This window comes from Felis catus, chromosome D3, assembly GCF_018350175.1.
Source record: "Felis catus isolate Fca126 chromosome D3, F.catus_Fca126_mat1.0, whole genome shotgun sequence".
In the NCBI taxonomy this organism is placed as follows: domain Eukaryota; kingdom Metazoa; phylum Chordata; class Mammalia; order Carnivora; family Felidae; genus Felis; species Felis catus.
Genome location: NC_058379.1, coordinates 90,544,713 through 90,562,558, shown reverse-complemented (window position 1 = coordinate 90,562,558; position 17,846 = coordinate 90,544,713). Strand labels below are relative to the sequence as shown.

Genomic DNA, 17,846 nt, shown 5'->3' with positions numbered 1-17,846 from the left:
CCCGGCCTCCCCCGGCCTCTCCGGCCCGTCGGCGCTTCTCACCGCGCGGAGAAGCGCCGCGAAGTTTCTCCGCTCCACGCGCCGGCCCAGGTGGGGGCCCCCGGACGGAGACGGCAGCCCCGCGGCGAGCGCGGCCCGGGGACGGGCCCGGCCTCCCCTCCCCAGCTCGGGGCCGCCCCGCAGCCGCCGAGGCCCGCGGCCCCCCGCCCCGCGGTCCACCCCCCCCACACACACACACACACCCGCCCCGCAGCCGGGCCGCGACCCCCGCCCTCCCGCTCCCGCGCCCCCCGGCCCCGCTCCCCGCGGCGCGGGCCGCGCGCGTTACCTGCCGAGCGCCGGGGGGCCTGCTGCTTCCTCCTCGGCATGCTGCTCGGGCCGCCGCAGCCGTCGCCTCAGCCGCCGCCCGAGTTCGCGGGGCGCGGGGTCCCGGGCCCCGGGCGCGGGCGCAACTCCGCGGCGCGCCCAACTTTGGCCTCGTCCCCGCGGGCTCCGGGCTCCGGGCGCGCCGCGGACCGCGGGGCGCCGCTCGCATGGACGGCCGCGCCCGGGGCCGCTCAGGAGGCGGCGGCGGCGGCCGCGCGGGCCGCGTCCCGGCCGCCGGGCTGCGGGCGGAGCGCGCGGGGCCTGGGCGCCGAGCCCGGAGTCATCCCCGGCGCGGGCCGCGGGCGCAGCGGCGGGCGCTCGGAGGGCCGGCCCGCGGCCCGCGCTCCATGCTGCCGCCTCCCGCCGCCGCGCTGCTGTGGCGGGCGCTCCTCGGGCGCCGCTCCGGGCGCTCCCCCGCGCCTTCCTCCGCGAGCAGAGAGTCTCCGAGCGCAACTTTCTCTCCCCCTCTCGCGTCGCTGCTCGGGGGTCGCGGCGAGTGGTTTTAGTGCGCGGGTCGCAGCTTTCTCATTGTGCGCCAGCGAGGCCGATCCAGGCTGTCCTTTTCCTCCCGCACTTAGTCTAAGAGGAAGAAAGCAAACAAGACAGAGGAGTGAAGCCCCCGTACATACATGCGCCGGGGGGGTGGGGGAGATGTCAGGCGCTGCTCCACCTTCCAAACAGTCACAGATCAAACAGTGTCACCCCGCCGGAGCGTCACTTGGTGCCCCGCGCTCCCCGCGGGGCTTTGCCGCCAGGATCGCCGCTTCTTCCACCGCGAAATCTAATGCAAACACATTTTGATCATGGATTTTTGGCCGGTCTTGATCTTCCAACAGAAAAATTTTGAAAAATACACAAAAAGCACCCCCCTCCAAAAAAAAAAAAAGCCAACAACAACAACCCGGAGAATGTGTGCAAAGGGGCGACGAGCGGACATTCACTGGGTGGGCGAGATGAGCGTGGACAGTCCCCCCCCAAACTCCTGGGAGAGAGGGAGATGCACTCTCGCTCTCTTCTCTTTTCAGTGAAATATAACACACATTCGGATCGCAGAGCTTTCAGACAGTCTCAACTGATAGACAGACACATCGAGCTGCTTTTCCTGCTTCAGTTTTTACTCCTCCTCCTCTCGCCAACGTCACCCTGACAATTACAAATAGGTCTCTCACAAACCATACCTGTCAATCTTTTTAATTGCTTTGTTTTCTTTTTTTTTTTTTTCTTTCCGGAGCTAAACAATATGACAAAAAAAAAAAAAAAAGAAAGAAAGAAATCTTAATGCAGCATAACATAAAAGATTGCACATTGGAGAAAGACATTGAGGGGTTTGTTATTGTAATCCGCTGGCTGATACCGGGCAAAACCCATGTGTTATAAGCCAAGTTAAGTAGACACTAGTTCCTGCAGATTTTTAAACCTGTAAGTCCACCCCCCCACCCCCTGGAACATTCATACACACGCACCCACGTGGACACCAACTATCCTTGGATGAGAATGTCCAACATTTGAGATAAAAATACCTGTGTCATTTTTGCAGTCTTAGTTAGGATGTTAGATTTGATGGGGGGGGGGGGCACTGTGTGGCTTCATGATTTTGGTAATTCTAGGTTAAGTGTAAAACAAGAGTGGGTTTTTTTAATTAAAATGTATACCTTTAATAAAAATGTAAAGATGGACTCAGCTTATCATACAAAAATGTGGAAGATACTCAATTCGGTCCCTCTACGAAAAGTGAATTGATTATTTGGTCAATATAGACAATTAGGGAGAAAATTGACATGATGGAACGTCGGATCCTTCTAGCTGGGTTATAAAATGAGGTCTTCATACATAATTGCAACGTCTCCAATTCAATTAAGTCCTTCGGCATCCCCACCTAGAAGTTTAAAATGCTTATGTGCTCTGGGAATATGGCCCTCTAGTTTCCAATTTTTGCGTCCTTTCCCAATGGGAACCTGTAACAGTCTTGTAGAGGCTACTTAAAACATTCATGGAAAAACACGAAATCTAGGCCAAAATAAATAAAATGGCTTAGTTCGTGCAACTTGCATGGGACAGGCTGAGGGCAGAAGGCGCGGGCAAGGCGTTCCGGGGCCCGGGGGGCCAGGAGCCTGGGGCGCCGGGTGCTCTGGGCGTCCCCGCCCCGCGCTGGGTGCCTACGCGCGTGCACTGGCGGCGGGGGCTCCCCGCGCGGCTCGGGGCCCCCGGCCGTGCCCCGCCGCCCCGGCCGCGCTCGGGGTTGATTCGTACCACCTTGCAAGGAAGTGAACGCTTCGCACGGGAAGGGGAGGTGCCTGCGCCGGCCGCTCGGCGCCGCGCCGCTCCGAGGACGCCCGGGGCTGCCGCCGGCTCAGGGCCGCGGCGGTCGCGGGACGCGCAGCTCCCCTCGCCGCCCCCCTCACCCTTTTAGAGGAGTCAAATCCGGCTTTTAGAGCGTGGGGAGGGTGGGGATATCCGGTGCCTCCCGGACGCCGGGAGAAAGGGGGAGGGCGGAGAGGATCCTTGGCCAGTCTGCGCCGAGCAGATTCAAACCAAAACAAAAAGATTAAAGGAGCAGCGGCCGGGGTGGCAGCGATCCCCAGGCCGGGACCCCGGGGGTGGCGCGTCCGGGAACCGCGGGGGCTGCGCGGACCGCCGGCGCTGCGCGCGGCGGGGAGGGAGGGGGAGAGAGGGAGCCAGTCGTAGTGGGGAAGGGGGGGGAGGGAGTCGAGGGGAGCACGCGGGCCGGAGGAGGGGCGGACCCGCCTGCTCCGCCCGCCCGCGCCGAGCCGAGCCGAGCCGAGCGGCCCGGGCTGGGCGCGACCCCGGCCGGCGGCGGCGCAGAAAGCGGGCAGAGGCGCGGGCCATGCTTCGGCTGGCGCCCGCCGGGGCCCGGACCATCGTGGACATGTCGTACGCCCGCCACTTCCTGGACTTCCAGGGCTCCAACATCCCCCGCGCCATGCAGAAGCTGGTGGCGACCCGTCTGAGCCCCAACTTCCGCGAGGCCGTCACCCTGTGCCGGGACTGCCCGGTGCCACTCCCCGGGGACGGAGACCTCCTCGTCCGGAACCGGTGAGCCCGGCGCGCGCCCCCCGCCCAGGCCGGGCCCCGGCCCGCGCTGCGCGGCTCCCCGGCTGTCCCGGGCCGGCCTGCGTCCCCACACTCCGGCGAGCGCTCGGGTGCACAGCCTGACTTTGCGAGATCCCGGGAAGTTGAACCGGCCGCCATCTGGCGAAGGCGAACGTAATGTGACTGTTGCCGGTGTGAATATCCGATGCCACGGAGCGTCCTCATAACTGAGGGTTATTTTAATTTGGGATTCCCCTCCCCTCCCCCAGCCCTCCCTCCTCCCCCTCCCGCTCCCGAAATAAAACCGACGGGACCCAGAAGGGGAGGCTCCCCGCCCGGCCCACCCGCGCGCACCCACGACTCCTGCGTTCCCATAATCTTTAGTGTGGACCAGGAACAGGCTGGACACAATCTGCGACGTTTAGGTAACGTGCTTTGGAGGAAGGAGGCCGAGGACCCGACTGGCTTTTCCCGTGCGCTCCAGGTTGGCAGCCGCCTCGCCATGGCGGAGCCTGTCGTTGGGTGTGTTGGTGTGCACCTCGCCGGTGTCGTCTGCGTGTTGTCAGTGCTGTGTGGCTGTTGTCTGTGCCCCAGAGCTTACCGGCAGGCGCGTGGCGCGTCCGGGGCGGCTGGGCCAGGGCTGGGGTGGGGGCACGGCTGCATTCGCCTGCACGATCTGCAGACCTTTGGGTGGCACTCGAGTGGTCGCCCTACCTTCTGATCGCCTGTCCCACCTCCACACTCCCTATCTTGATGTGTTTCCAGCTCACTAATCTCTAGTAACCGGAGAGGTGTGGGAAGGAAAGGGACCTTAGTCTGTGGGAGCCGTGCCCTTCGGTCTCTGTTCGGTGGGTCCCCCTCGCCGCCTCATTTGCAGGCGGGGCATTCCCCATTGCTCTGTCCCCTACGCTAGAGCAGGGCTCACCCGCCTGCTCAGTCCCATCGGAGGACTACAATATTGCATGTTTCAGGTTGGATGTGCGGTTGAAGGAAGGCGTGAGTTCTGGTTGTAACTGTGTTGTAAATTGTGCCCTGGAAAGTCCTGTAAGTCACCTGCAAGGAGCGAAGGACAAAGTGTTCCCCACCTACGTGGCTTGCTGCCACGTTTAGTCCGTTCATTTTAGAGATTCATATCAGCCTTCCAAAGACTGCAAGATTGAATAATTCTGCTCATAATTTCAAACTTTTGGAAACCTGTTGGCAACGTAAAAATTGAGGGAGCCAAGGGCGGGGTTGAGGGGAAGCTGGCTCTCGGGCTGGGGTGCAGAGAGTGCCTGAAAAGGTGGATGTGTGTGTCCTTCTAAAAGTTTTCATCGGTGGAAACAAGGCTGTAGAGGATTTCTTCTTTATGGGATAAAGCGCTAAAGCTATTGAGATAAGGCTACATATCCTACCAAGTTAAAAAGAGGGAACACACACAGAGCACACCAGACACACGAGTGATTTGCTAGAAGTTGAGATGAGAGCAGGCTGAAAAGCCTCCAGGCTTTAACCAGCAAAAAAGTTTCACGTGGGCCGGTTTCTTTTTCTTTTCTTCTAATTTTTCTGATCAGGTACACTGTTGACGGTGAGCACTGATGTAAAACACACACCACTGCTTGAATAAAATCCATTTCAGACACGGGGTGTGAAATGGGGAGGGGGCAACTGAGCAGAGCGGGCAGGGGAAGGTGTGAAGTTAGAGCACTCCCAGCAGCGGCGGAGTGGCACCACCCGCCAGCGCTGTCCGTGGAGGGTGCTCCCGCCCGCCCGGTGCTGCCGCCTGGCCTCTCTACCTGCGGTGTTCCCCAACCCCCTGGGTTGTCCTCCCCTCCTCCCGCTCCTCTGACTGCTCCCTCGCTGTCACCCTTAGCTGCTTCTTCCGCGACAGGGCCCGGGCACCCCCTGCGCTGGGTCACCGGGGATGGTCCCCGAATTCGGTGGTCAGGGATCTGGAGCCGCGGCTCCCAACGTTTGGAGCTCATCGGTTCGGATTGTTTTAGGATCCATGCCTCTCTTTTCCCTTCACATATGCCAAGAACCCCCTTTAGTATAGTATGTTTATTATGGGTACAACTTGACCTCTAACTTCTACCTTGAAGCCCATATCAGAAAGAGAATGGGGCCAGTTTGTCTGCCTGTTGGGAGGGGGTGAATCTTTGCATCCTCTTTCCCTACTCTGTGGAAGATCTGCTCCTAACCCCAAATTGTAAGAAGATCCTTTATACTTGTAAATAGTTGGGGGGGGGGGAGGGGGAGGCATTTTACAGATTTTTTTTTTTTTTTTTTTTTTTAAGAATAGACTGGACGTCTATTCACGGCAGGTTAGTTCATTTAATCCTGGACCAAATCTTCCCCAGGAACAGTGTTAATTGCATAAAAATTTCATGCAAGCACTTTTCATTTTTCTCATAATAAAAATCCACTCTGGAATGAATGGCTTAAGCGCACATTCACTTGTTCAGAAAGGTGTTTGGGGATTTTCACTGTGCCCCGCCTGACTCTTCCTTTCAGTTGGATATTTGCACATCTCATTCCATCTTAACAGAAAATACAAATTCTTTATTCACAGAGAGGGAAGTGCTTTTAAGTCAGAGGTGGGTTTAGGATAATCAAGTTTATCCCATTTAGGGAAGGTGTGAAAGGGGCGCATAAAATCCCTGCAGAATGTCTAACTGATGTCCCTTTATCCAGTGCTCACTGTTTCCTACAGCCGAGGACAACTTCACAACCCCCTCTCAATGCCCAGCCCTCAGGAAAGAGAAGGAAAGGGAGAAAGACACCCTCCGGTTAAGTCAGCTTGTGTGCTATTTTTAGCCTTTTTTCGAAGGATAGTGACACATTATTTCGTTTCCAAATATTTCTAACGATTTTCTGCTCAAGTGTAAGATAATGGAGCAAAGAGTTTGTAGTAATGGCAAAGAGCAGGTGGGGGATGGGGAAGGCGTTTTTGATAAACGGTTTGTTGCTCACGGGGAGGGTAACAGTATTTCTGCTGACTCTCCAGGCGGAGATTTTTTTCCCTTTTCTTTCCTTTCCTTTCCTTTTCTTTTTTCTTTTCTTTTGTCTTCTCTTTTTTCTCCTTTTTTCCCCTTTCCTTCTCTTTTCTTTCTTCTCTTCCCTTTCTTTCTTCCTTCCTTCCTTTCTTTTTAAGTAAGATCTGATTTGGACGACGCTGTTTGGCTCCCAGTGTTGAAGGCTCCAGACTCGAGTCTTCGCATTTTGTTTTTGTTCAAAGAAAGCGCTTCCCTGCCTCTGCAGGACTGCCTGCTTCATAATAAACACGACGAAGGAAGGGGTTCAGCACTTTTTAGTATAAATAAACCGGCGACTCTCGAAGGGTATATATTTGGGGAAAGCCTTCACCGGCCCCATTCTTTTTCCTGGGGTTCCTCGATTTTAGTCTTCTGAATGGATCCTCCGGTCGGATTGCTAGGACCCTGCACTTATTAAGAGCATATATTTTAAATTAAGGTACAAGGAGAGTCTCGAAATGCACGCATTCTACCAAGCGTGCCTTTCCTTTCTTTTTCTCGCTTGCTTGCCCTTTGCTGTCCCCTGCTCCCCGGCCCGGGCCCCCTTTCCCATTGCGCCCGCTGCTCTTGAACTTGTTTCTGGAGGGGCGGAAGGCGCGGGCTCCCGACCCCCAAGCAGCTCTTCCCAAAGCCCAGGTAAGGCCGAGGGCTCATCCAGGCAGTGGAGGGTCCCCACCTGCTGCGGCGGCATCGCGGCGTCAAAGCTGGGGTCCGGGGGAGGCGGGGGCCCGCCGGGGGCCCGGAGACCCGGGAGAGGGCGAGGTGCGCAGAGCGGAGTAGCGGGGAGCTGTCGCCACCAGCCCGGGCGACTCCTTCACCGACGACGAGGCAGGCAATTTAGAAGACGGCAGGGCGGGGGGAGGGGGAAACATGGAGAAAAAAAAAACAAACGGGGGTGCTTGCGAGGCCAAGGTCACGGTCCGGCCGCAGGCGGGCCCCGGGCGTGTGGCCTCTGCGCTCCAGCGCGCTGTGTGTTCTCGGGACTCCCGGGGAGCTTGACGGCCCTGCGCCCGGGCTCCGCGGCCTGCGCTGACTAGGCTTGCCCGCCGGGACCCCGCCCGGCCCGGGGAGGCCGAGGTCATGGTCGCAGGCCTGGGCGGCGGCCCCTCCTCCCCAAAGCCCGGCCTCTCCGCTCGGCCCCAGCCTGCTCCGGAACTCAGAGTCCCCGATCGCGCCTCTCCGTGGTGGCGGTGGAGAGCCGGGACGGGAGGGGAGGCAGTCGGCGGAGGCCGGGCACTTCCGAGGGGAGACGGTTCCAGAAGGACTTCTGGCGCCCAGCAGGTTGGCCGGGGCTCACGGAGGGTGCCGCAGGGCACACGCAGAGCCGTGTGCAACCTGGACGGGGCGCGCAGAGGGCCCTGCGGGTCTCCTGCCGCTGCTCCGGCTGTGCCCGGGCTCAACCACAAGGTTCGATTTGCTTTTTGAGGCAAAGCCCCCATGGAAAACTTAAGCTGCCGCTAGTCAGCCGCGGGCGCCCCAGCTCCCAGCAGAGCCCGCTCCCACCTCCGCTTGATCATCGCCCCCCACTCCGGCGCCTGCCTGTGCCCTCTCTCCTCCACTTTCCTCCTGCCTGCGCCCCGCTGCTCTTGCCATCTCTCCCCCTGGCAAGTGGCAAACCACAGCTGGGAGCGAGGGACAGCCAGAGGTGCATTTTCCTCCAGCAGCCCCCCCCCACCCCACCCAGGGCGAGCTCCTTAGAGGTGGGGAGGACCCGTGGGGCCAGCCCGCCACAGGGGCGTCCCTCTGAGTCCAAGGGGGGGGAGTCCCCGAGGAGGAAGGGCCTCTCCAGTTGGGACTGAGACAGGAGGAGAGAGGGGCACAGGAAGGGTTAATCCTGGGCGAAGAGACAGGAGCTGGTGGCAGGGCCTCAGTCCCCCACCCCTGGAGCAAGCCACCGTCACTTCCACCCCACGGACCCCTTCCTGGACTTTGCTTTACAGCCTATACAGCAGGGGCACCGGAGGCGAGACGCTCCAGCTGGGCTCTGCCCTAGCTGCCTTCTGTGAAGTCCAGAGGCATGCTCGGAGGAACCTGGCCCTTTTTTTTTTTTTTTGAAAAAGCCCAAACCCCGAGAATTATGTAAACTGAAAGGAAAGATCAGGCGCCCACCCCCAAAATACAATCTGGTATTAAATCCCAGATGGAAAACCAGCAAAAATCATTTCCCCCACTTTCCATTGTTGTGTTATCATCGACGGCTATGGAATTCTGTAGTGTGCTGTTGAGGCTACGTGATGTGCTAACTTCTGAAACCAGCTTGACGTGCCCCAAAGAAATTGTTTCCTGCTTTCTTATTTCTACAATATGTAGAGAGCTTTCAATATTGTAGCTACACAGGGCCTGATCATCAGGGAACCTTTAGAAGTGCAAAGTGTTATCTCTAATACGGTAGAAGTGGGTCCTTGCACAGGGCAGTTCTGGTTTATTAAGTTAAATTAAAAGTGAATTATTTTAAAATGACCCACTTACCAGCTTTCCTTCTGCCACCAGATACCCCCATCTTTTCATTTCATTACAGGTGGAAATGACATTTTTAGGGTCCTCCATTATGTGTCTAAGCCACCTCCTGACATTTTTTAGTAGACGGCTTTTTTTCTCATGTATTAGGATATTTTTGTTATGAGGTATACGGAGATGAAAAAAAGCTGGTAAAAATACCGGCCTCGCAATTAAAGTGACTCTGGATACCAAAGTGAAAATAATCATCTGGTATTAATCAAGTTATGTCTCTGCTTCTTGTTGAGGAAAAATATAGTGACGATTTGCTTTCCTTTTCATCTGAAAAGCACTGTAAAATGTTGAATGTTCCATAAAAATTTCTACCCTTATGAGACAATTTTTGTTCAATTAATCAAAATGCATAGTTTCACGCTGGACATAGTTACATCAGAAAGAAAATTTGCTGCGGCCAGTCTAGCAGTGTTTTAAACAACCCCGCAGTAGCATGTAGCAGACGATGACCTTGCACACTGCCTGAATCTTCAATAATATCATTGTCATTACTATTATTATCCGAAGTGTTAAATTGTCGCCAGAATCAATACAAGTCTACTTCTCCGAATATATTTTATCTCACTGTTGTTTTTAACATCTTTGTTAAGAGGCCAATTAATTTCCAACTCATAGCTGCAGTGAAGTTTGCGTATAAGAGGGCTTCCTGACTTTTTTTTTTTTTACACTTTGTTTCTCCTTTTGAAAGAAAGAGGAGGAAAAGAAATAGCGTGTGAAATAAAGAACTTAGTGTTTAAAGTGGTACGAAACGATTCCCAATCTGATTTAAAAAAATAAAATATACCAAAATTCTGATTGCAAATCCCAGTCAAGCTGATACTTGTTTAACTTTTTTTTTTTCCAACTGAATGTCAAGACTGATTTTTTTTTTTTTTTTTGAATTCTACCAGGATAGATAGCTGAGCCACCCGGCCACAGTCCCTCGAATTAGAGGAATTTTTCTAAGCGGGATACCAAGGCCTTGGTGAAGGAAACATCTTAATATCCTCGTTTGTTTGTTTGTCTGTTTTCTTCTAGATTTGTCGGTGTTAATGCATCTGACGTCAACTATTCAGCTGGCCGGTATGACCCTTCGGTGAAGACCCCCTTCGATGTAGGTTTCGAGGGCGTGGGGGAGGTGGTAGCCTTAGGCCTCTCTGCCAGTGCCCGGTACACGCTGGGCCAAGCTGTGGCTTATATGGCACCTGGCTCTTTCGCGGAGTATACCGTGGTGCCTGCCAGAGCCGCGGCCCCCGTGGCCTCTGTGAAACCCGAGTATGTCACCGTGCCGGTGAGCGGTACCACCGCGTACATCAGCCTGAAAGAGCTCGGAGGACTGTCCGAAGGGAAAAAAGTTTTGGTGACGGCAGCAGCGGGGGGAACGGGCCAGTTTGCCGTGCAGCTTGCCAAGAAGGCCAAGTGCCATGTCATCGGGACCTGCTCTTCTGATAAAAAGTCCGCTTTTCTGAAATCGATCGGCTGTGATCGCCCCATCAACTATAACGCCGAGCACGTCGGTACGGTCCTGAAGCAGGAGTACCCCGAAGGGGTCGATGTGGTGTATGAATCCGTTGGGGGAGCCATGTTCGACTTGGCCGTAGATGCCTTGGCTACCAAAGGGCGCTTGATAGTCATTGGGTTCATCTCCGGCTACCAGACTCCCACCGGCCTTGCGCCTGTGAGAGCAGGAACCTTACCAGCCAAACTGCTGAAGAAATCCGCCAGCGTTCAGGGCTTTTTCTTGAACCATTACCGTTCTGAGTATCAAGCAGCCGTGGAGCACTTGCTTCAGATGTGTGTGGACGGAGACCTGGTTTGCGAGGTGGACCTCGGAGACCTGTCTGCAGAGGGCAGGTTCATCGGCCTGGAGTCCGTATTCCGGGCTGTCGATTATATGTACATGGGAAAAAACACTGGGAAAATTGTACTCGAACTACCTCACTCTGTCAACAGTAAGCTGTAAACTCAGAACGATGGCAGAAGTCAAAGGAGAAAGAAAACGGGCACCTTCTTCCTCAGAAAGAGTCGAATCAGTTTATTTTTGGTGGGTAATGGAGATCATATCTCTTAAAAGGTGTTAACGAATGAGTTTCTCTCTCTCTCTCTCTCTCTTTTTCTTTTTTGCCCCTCCCTTGAAAAAAAATGCCAATAAAAACTTCCCTCGATGGCTCAGAGGTAAAACCGTTACATTCAGTTCTTTGGCCATAGACAGTCTCATTCCAGGCTTTATTGTTCCAGGGAATTAAATTAATTCCTGATGCAAGATCTGATCAAATCAGTATGCCTTCAGCTTGATGGGATTTTAAAATCAGTCTTGAAAATAGTTCACAAATTCCTTACTTTGGGAGAGTTTGGTCTTCCGCTAACGAGCAGTTAATAGATAAGAGACAGGGCAGGAGGACAGCCATCTATTCTCAGAGTCCATATTCCCAGGAAATGGCCCTTCCTTTCTTATAAATCACCAACTATCTAAATGGAAATTTGGAGGAATTCTCCCAAAACTTTGATTTTTTTTTTGTTTGTTTAGATCATTAGGAAAATGACTAAGTGAACACAGACCTATTTTTTAAAAGTCTCTGCTGTTTAATGCTTTACGCACAATTATCCTGGGGGAGGCACATGTGGCATGGGAAGCCTCTCTCTTCCCTTAAGAAGCAAATTAGTGTTGAAAACCGATGAAGACAAAGGCAGATTTTGGAAAGGGGCTCTACGGAGATCTGGGGGTTACCTGCCCGGGAAGGAAAGGACGTGCTTCATCCACGGGGAGGGTCTGCACAACAAAACCCCCACCACGAGGGGAGACGCACTCCCTAGGCACACCGCCAGAGGCTGATAACAGCATCCTTCATAGGCCTGAGGTGGGCTCCGTCAAAGGGCACCATGCGGAGGAGGGGCTTGATGGGATGGGAAATAATAAGATACTTGCTGCGTGTTGCAGACTTTCTTGGACACCGTGTGTTTTCTCTCTGATCACGGAAACAGAAGAGCGTGCTTAGCATGGAACGCTGTTCCTCCGTTCCCATTTTACTTCTCTGTGCCCTCGCTCTGTGGGGGACGAGGTGCTCCTGGGCACCGCTGCCTGGGCTCACACGTGAGAGTCCCGTCATGTGCCTTCTCTCGTGAGCCGTGCCTACCGCCGACGTGCCTGCCCCCTCGCCTTCAGCTCGGCTGTCGCCGGTCCGTTGGAAATCCCACGGCGCCTTTCTGATTGAAGGCAAAGCCCACCAGATCCTTTTCTCAAAGCCTCTGGCCCCAGTGTATCTAACACGCTAAATAAATAGGAACGCAATTAAAGATGCTCCGGGAAACCCGGTGACCATATTTAATTTTTCTTTCCTCCCGTCTGAGGAGCGAGGAAATCCTACTGCCGAATAGCTGTTAGTATCTATTTTACAAGATTTACTCATTTTCAGGTACCTAATGTAGCTGCTAGCATGCATGCACAACAATACAATTTATATGGTAAATGGGACCAAATAATGGCTTCACTGAATGTTATGGCTGCACTGAAGGGAAATGTCACGGTAAATAGCTGCCAAATTATGGATCATGCCGAAGTGTCACAACTGCACTAAAGACAAATAGCACTAGAGGCTACTGCCACTGTGACGCTTTTGAGTTATGAAGAAGGGTAGAAGCCTGATGCAAGCCTCTTTGTGTCCTCATTATAGCCAGGGGTGACGAGTGCAGGGTACAAAAAAAGCTGGCCCAATGTGGTGCTCGGTTATTAATCTGTCCCTTTCAGACCTAACAGCCACGGCCAAACGGAAGGAGACTTCGCCTCGCTTTTGGATACGCACACAAACACAGGGGAGGGGACAGGTTTTATGAATGTATCTGCACGGGAAATGACTGGTAATGGGAAAGCGCTGCGATCCAATCATCCCATCAAAGAACAGTCCCCGTGTGTGCTGCTCCCCGTGCGGATAGATGTGCGAAGTCTAAGCGGTAATGTACTTTCTCCCTTTGTCAAGGCGAGGAACCAGGACGCTGCCAGCCCTCGCTTCTTACAAACTGAAGTGTGTCCCGGTTTCTCTCATTTTAATGGGAGGGTAATAAATATGAAAGACCGGCGTTTTAACGGATGGATCCCTGAAGCCGCAGAGTAGAAATTTATTATGTTTTGAAGGAATCGACTAAATTCAGCTATGTAAAAAAAAAAAAAAAAAAAAAAAAAATTTTTTTTCAAACACCCAGGTTTAAAATAAAACATAATCTGAAATCCTCATGCTCTCCCCCCCCCCCAAACTAAGAAACTACAGGACATGCTGTTTTCATTTATTCTTAGAAAACAAGCATGAAGGATTCCGCCCATTCAGATAATGCCAAAAATATGTTTAAACTTTTTTTTTTCCTTATTCTTCTGAAAAATGATTTGTAAATTGAGGGTCATAGTTCAGCATCAGTTTCATCTTCTGGGATTATCGTTCAAGACCAGCGTCTAATGGGAGGTGAAATGGTGTGATGTTCTCAACACCTTTCTCCTGAACTGTTATCGCAGATCACAAAAAGTACATCCATAATTCAGGGCGATTGTCAGTCTTTGTTTTAGAGACAGGGCCGGGGCTGAATGATCATGGTGGATGAATTACTTCTCGGTTCTCAGGGTGGCCTTCTCTGCGCATCAGCCTTGAGGTCTCTGGCTGGGCAGACGGAGCGGTTGACTGGTAAGCGAGCCTAGAAGCTATTCTTTGCCGTTCCGTTGTGACTTCTAAAAAACCCAATGCCGTCCCTTCAAATTTGTTTTGCACTCAAAAGAAAAAACAAATACCAACATCGTTATTTCGGGTCTCTCTGACAGTGAATTCTGCTATTGAACGATGTCAGCATCCAAAAAAAAAAAAAAAAAGGTCCGGAAACCGGGAATAGTCTGCAAAGAAATGACACAGAAGTTTTTTGCTCGATATGCTCTATGCGTTGTTATTATATGATTCCATCTGGATGGAGTTTCCCAAGGGTACGATGGAGCCTTTATAAGTGGCCACTAGTAATCAGCCAGTATTTATCTAACGAAAGTGCAGTGACAGGTAGCTGCTGCTTATTAAAATGAAAATCCTACAGTATGTACTTAAGGAACATTCCAGCTAACGAGGAGGTAACGTCCTCGGTACAACACAGACCTTCTTTTTGTGTCCACCACCACAAGATGCTGGAAACTTGACAAATGATATCATTTAAGACACATGCCTGCCGTAGGGACCTGCTTTCTGGGTTCCTGTTTCTGGCTTTTATTTGGGTAACATTTATAACGGCCACCCGACTGGTAACCGGTAGGGTTTTAACCCCTTCATGAAGCTCCCAATTAGCATGAATTTACTACGATTGGGGTTTCCTTTAAAATGGGGAAGGGGGCGTTTAGGACTGAAAATATTTTTCTTGATCACTTTACCACATGTACACATGGGGTAAAGGCCGTATTTTAGAGATATAAAAACAGATGAGCCATGGGGAACTTTCAGGAAAAATACGATAGAAAAAGACCAAGCACAATCAACTGTGGGCGATACTTTCCTAGGGGCTACTGTGCACGTTCTGTGAATGTAACCCACATGTGATGTGGCCTGGTTTGATGGGTTCCTAATCGCTGCTCTCTATCCTCCTGCCTCTCTTCTGTTTTTAAACACCGTCTGTTATTTATAGCGCTTATTTAGAGACCCAAAATGTATCTTCGCAGACGTTGTTTTGGGGTTTGGGATTTGCTGGGGGTTTTGTGACAGTCAGATGTTCTGTAACTAATGTTTTAGTTATGGCCCAGAATTAAATATTTAGGATCATATTTCAGAAATCAAATGTGAAACGCTGGATTCTCGACACCATGGATGTGGGCATGTCAAACTTTAAAATCGGTTGCTTAGCCTTACGTTATTTCAACCTGTAAAAATAGGACTGTTTGATACGAGAACCTTATTGCTGTTACCATGAGCAAATAATAGGACGCCGCCCCCCCCCAAAAAGTGCTACACAAAATACGTAAAGAATATTTTTACCCACATGTATCAGTCCAAGTAATTCTTGATAGTAGAGAGTTGATAGTCAAAGAAAGTCAAATAAGGTGTGTGCGTGAGGTCCGTATGTAACTCCTTCCTTCACGAGGCAGGAGTGCAGATGAGCCCTGACGGTAAGACTGAGCTGCTGCGAACACTCTCCTCCCATCTATTCCCGAGGCCTCGGTTTCTGCCAGCGTGGACCTGCCCTTCAGTGCTCGCTGATGCTTCTCCAGTGGCATCGACACTCCCGGGAAGCATGTCTTGGATCCCTCCGGCGCACGGGTAAGTGCCGCATGGAGTACAGTTTGGGGGAACCGATGTGTGCCTTGTATGTCCCGGGAAGCACGGAGCCAAAAGCACAGAGATTTCAATGGCCCCCCAAAGTAAGAGTTTCCCTGGAAGGGCACTATCTGACAGTGCCTTCCTGCCAACACGAAATTAAAATAATAATTAAAACACACCCTGCTGACTGACGGTAGCATCCAACATGAAAGATGGATTTGTGCTTAGAGCTCAGAAGAATGTTCCCTAAAATTGTCGGCTACTGGCCAGCCTTCTCCTCCCCACAAAAGGGCTAAGCTGCATTTTAGAATGACTGGAATGAACAAACTCCTTAGTTGGGGAAGATGTGGAACCTTGATCGGGGAAGGGAGGGTGTCCTCCTTAGAAGAGTCTGTCTTGCCTCCTGTGTGGCTGTGTGCCTGTACCCGGGGGGGGGGGAGGGCGGCCACAGGCACAGAACTGGAAGGAGCCCGGGACCCCTTCTGCCCCTCATACATGAGAAGACTCAGTTGTCCCTTAAATGGTAAAATTTGGCTGGGGCGCCTGGGGGCTCAGTCGGTTAAGCGTCCGACATCGGCCCAGGTGATGATCTCACGGTTGGTGGGTTCAAGCCCCGCATCGGGCTCTGTGCTGACAGCTCAGAGCCTGGAGTCTGCTTCAGATTCTGCGTCTCCCTCTCTGTCTCTCTGCCCCTTGCCCACTCGTTCTCTCTGTCTCAAAAACAAATAAGCATTAAAATAAAAAAACAATAAAACTTGGGAGTTAAGGGACAATCTAGTTCTTTCTACCCCTTTGTGTAAATGAAGAAACCAAGACCCAGGAAGAATAGGTACCTTGTGTGGGGCCACAGAAGTCACTGGACTCCAAAATGAAACTAGAGGTCAGACAGGTGCCTTCTCGGGCCTCTGGGCGACCTCTGGCTTATCCCCTGTATAATTTGCCAAGGTCCCTCGGTCCGTGGCTGATTAAAAGTGTCACAGAGTAACAACTGGCCTTTATGATAAATCTTTCTGTGGATGAGACGATACGGAACCCAGGAAGGATATCACAGTTCTGACCACGAAAGTGTGTTTCGCTCAGGACCCCCTTTAATCGAGCACAAGTCATGGTTCCAGATCATTTGATTCTGTGTCATCTAAATATCACACAAGCTTCTGGGGGAAAAAGTACTCAGTGGAATTAATGGCTGAACGCTCCCAATTTCGTTTTAATGCTACAAGGAAGGTCTCTGTCCTATCAATGTATTCTTGGATGTCCAATAATGAAAATCAAATAAAGAAAATCTTCATTATCATGTGTTGAGTGGGTTTTTTTTTTTTTTGGTAGAGTCATTTCACCCGCTTATGTTATTGCCTATAGGAAGCCAATGTCTGACCCTGATCATTGTTGTAATAGCAGAACATCTAGAATCTGAATTTGCGGCTCTACCTGAAATCGAATCTGAATCTGGAAGACTCAGGGCCATGGCAGATGGATGTGTGTGCTGGCAGCCAGAAGAGCTATAAGGGGCAGGAGACGTGTATGGGGGGAGATACTGGCGGGTCCCACATTTCATGCTCGCGTGTGGCGAGAATCTCCCACTCCGTGCAAACGACAGATCATAATTAAGGCTCAGAAGCAAGCCCTTCAAAACCACATGACATTGAATGCTCATGCCTCTCCGCATCATTTCTGTCTTCCTTGAACTCATGCATAACAAGCGTAAACTTTCAACTTTACACGAACAAATCCTTTCCCAGTAGAAACCGCTTCTTTTAACATTGAAAAACCCTTCTCGGCGACGGCAACAATGTCACAGGCAATCTCATTTTGTCGAAAACCTCACGTCTCACCAGGGGACTGGTTGCAGTAGGGGCCCCCTCTACCCGCTGTTGGAATTTACATTTGGAAATTGAATTGTCTCCTTGAGGGTCTTTATTCCAAGTACCTTTTGGAGAATTATTCACATCCAAGTACACAGAATGGGACCGAGCTGAAGGAGGACCAACCAGTGTCTCCCCAGCTGGGAAAATACACACACACACACACACACACACACACACACACACACACAAAACAGAAAGCAAAACCACCTGCTCATTCCCTAGCAATAAAATTACATTGTCATTGCGGAAGAATGTTAGTCATTTTGAGTTTTCTGTGTACTTTGCACACCGTCTTGAAACTCGCTCACAAATTTGTTTGAAAGCAAGGTCACTGTCCTCTCCTCTTCACTATTAGATAAGTGAGGAGGAAGCGAGGATAAGGCCCATCTCACACATGAAGGGGTGAAAGTGCAGAGAAATGACTTGCCTTTGATCACCGAGCCACCGGTAGAGCAGAGCCTGGGGCCCCCGGAGGGTTCTCAGACCGCAGCTGCGTCTCCCTAGAACGCGGTGCTCGTCCAAGTTCGCCGTGTGCACGTGTCACCCGTCGCGACGCAGGTCCTGATGCCACAGGTCCGGGGCGGGGCCCAAGGGTCCGCATTCCCCAGGCGATGGGGATGCTCCAGGGAACGTGCTTGGAGCACTAGATCACACTGCCTTCGAAGGGATTCCCGTCTTGTGAAATGCTGTTTTGTAAAGGCCTCTCTGAGTAACCCGGAGGCCACCGAGGCACGAGTTACAAATGCAAGAACGTGCTGTGACTATGAAAACGGCTGCCTTTATCGTCACAT

General features: G+C 52.2%; 2 protein-coding genes across 5 annotated transcripts in view; one reads left to right on the top strand and one right to left on the bottom strand.

Moving 5' to 3' along the window:
• Window positions 1–459, bottom strand: part of TSHZ1 (teashirt zinc finger homeobox 1) — a 75,036-nt gene extending 74,577 nt beyond the window's left edge. Inside the window, exon 1 of the mRNA XM_023242110.2 lies at window positions 329–459. Coding sequence (XP_023097878.1) covers window positions 329–368 — 40 coding nt within the window. The 5' untranslated portion in view covers window positions 369–459. The remainder of the gene's footprint in view (window positions 1–328) is intronic.
• Window positions 460–3,058: 2,599 nt separating this feature from the next.
• Window positions 3,059–16,484, top strand: ZADH2 (zinc binding alcohol dehydrogenase domain containing 2). 4 transcript variants are annotated; one of them, XM_023242109.2, is made up of 2 exons: window positions 3,059–3,420; window positions 9,960–16,484. In XM_023242109.2, exons 1-2 carry the CDS (start codon window positions 3,212–3,214, stop codon window positions 10,882–10,884), a joined length of 1,134 nt encoding a protein of 377 aa, XP_023097877.2. In that variant the 5' UTR covers window positions 3,059–3,211; the 3' UTR covers window positions 10,885–16,484. The 4 variants fall into 4 exon arrangements, with proteins under 4 accessions (XP_023097877.2, XP_019671014.3, XP_019671013.3 ...); XM_019815455.3 differs by lacking the exon at window positions 3,059–3,420 and adding an exon at window positions 3,743–3,842; XM_019815454.3 differs by lacking the exon at window positions 3,059–3,420 and adding an exon at window positions 3,771–3,901.
• Window positions 16,485–17,846: the final 1,362 nt, after the last annotated feature.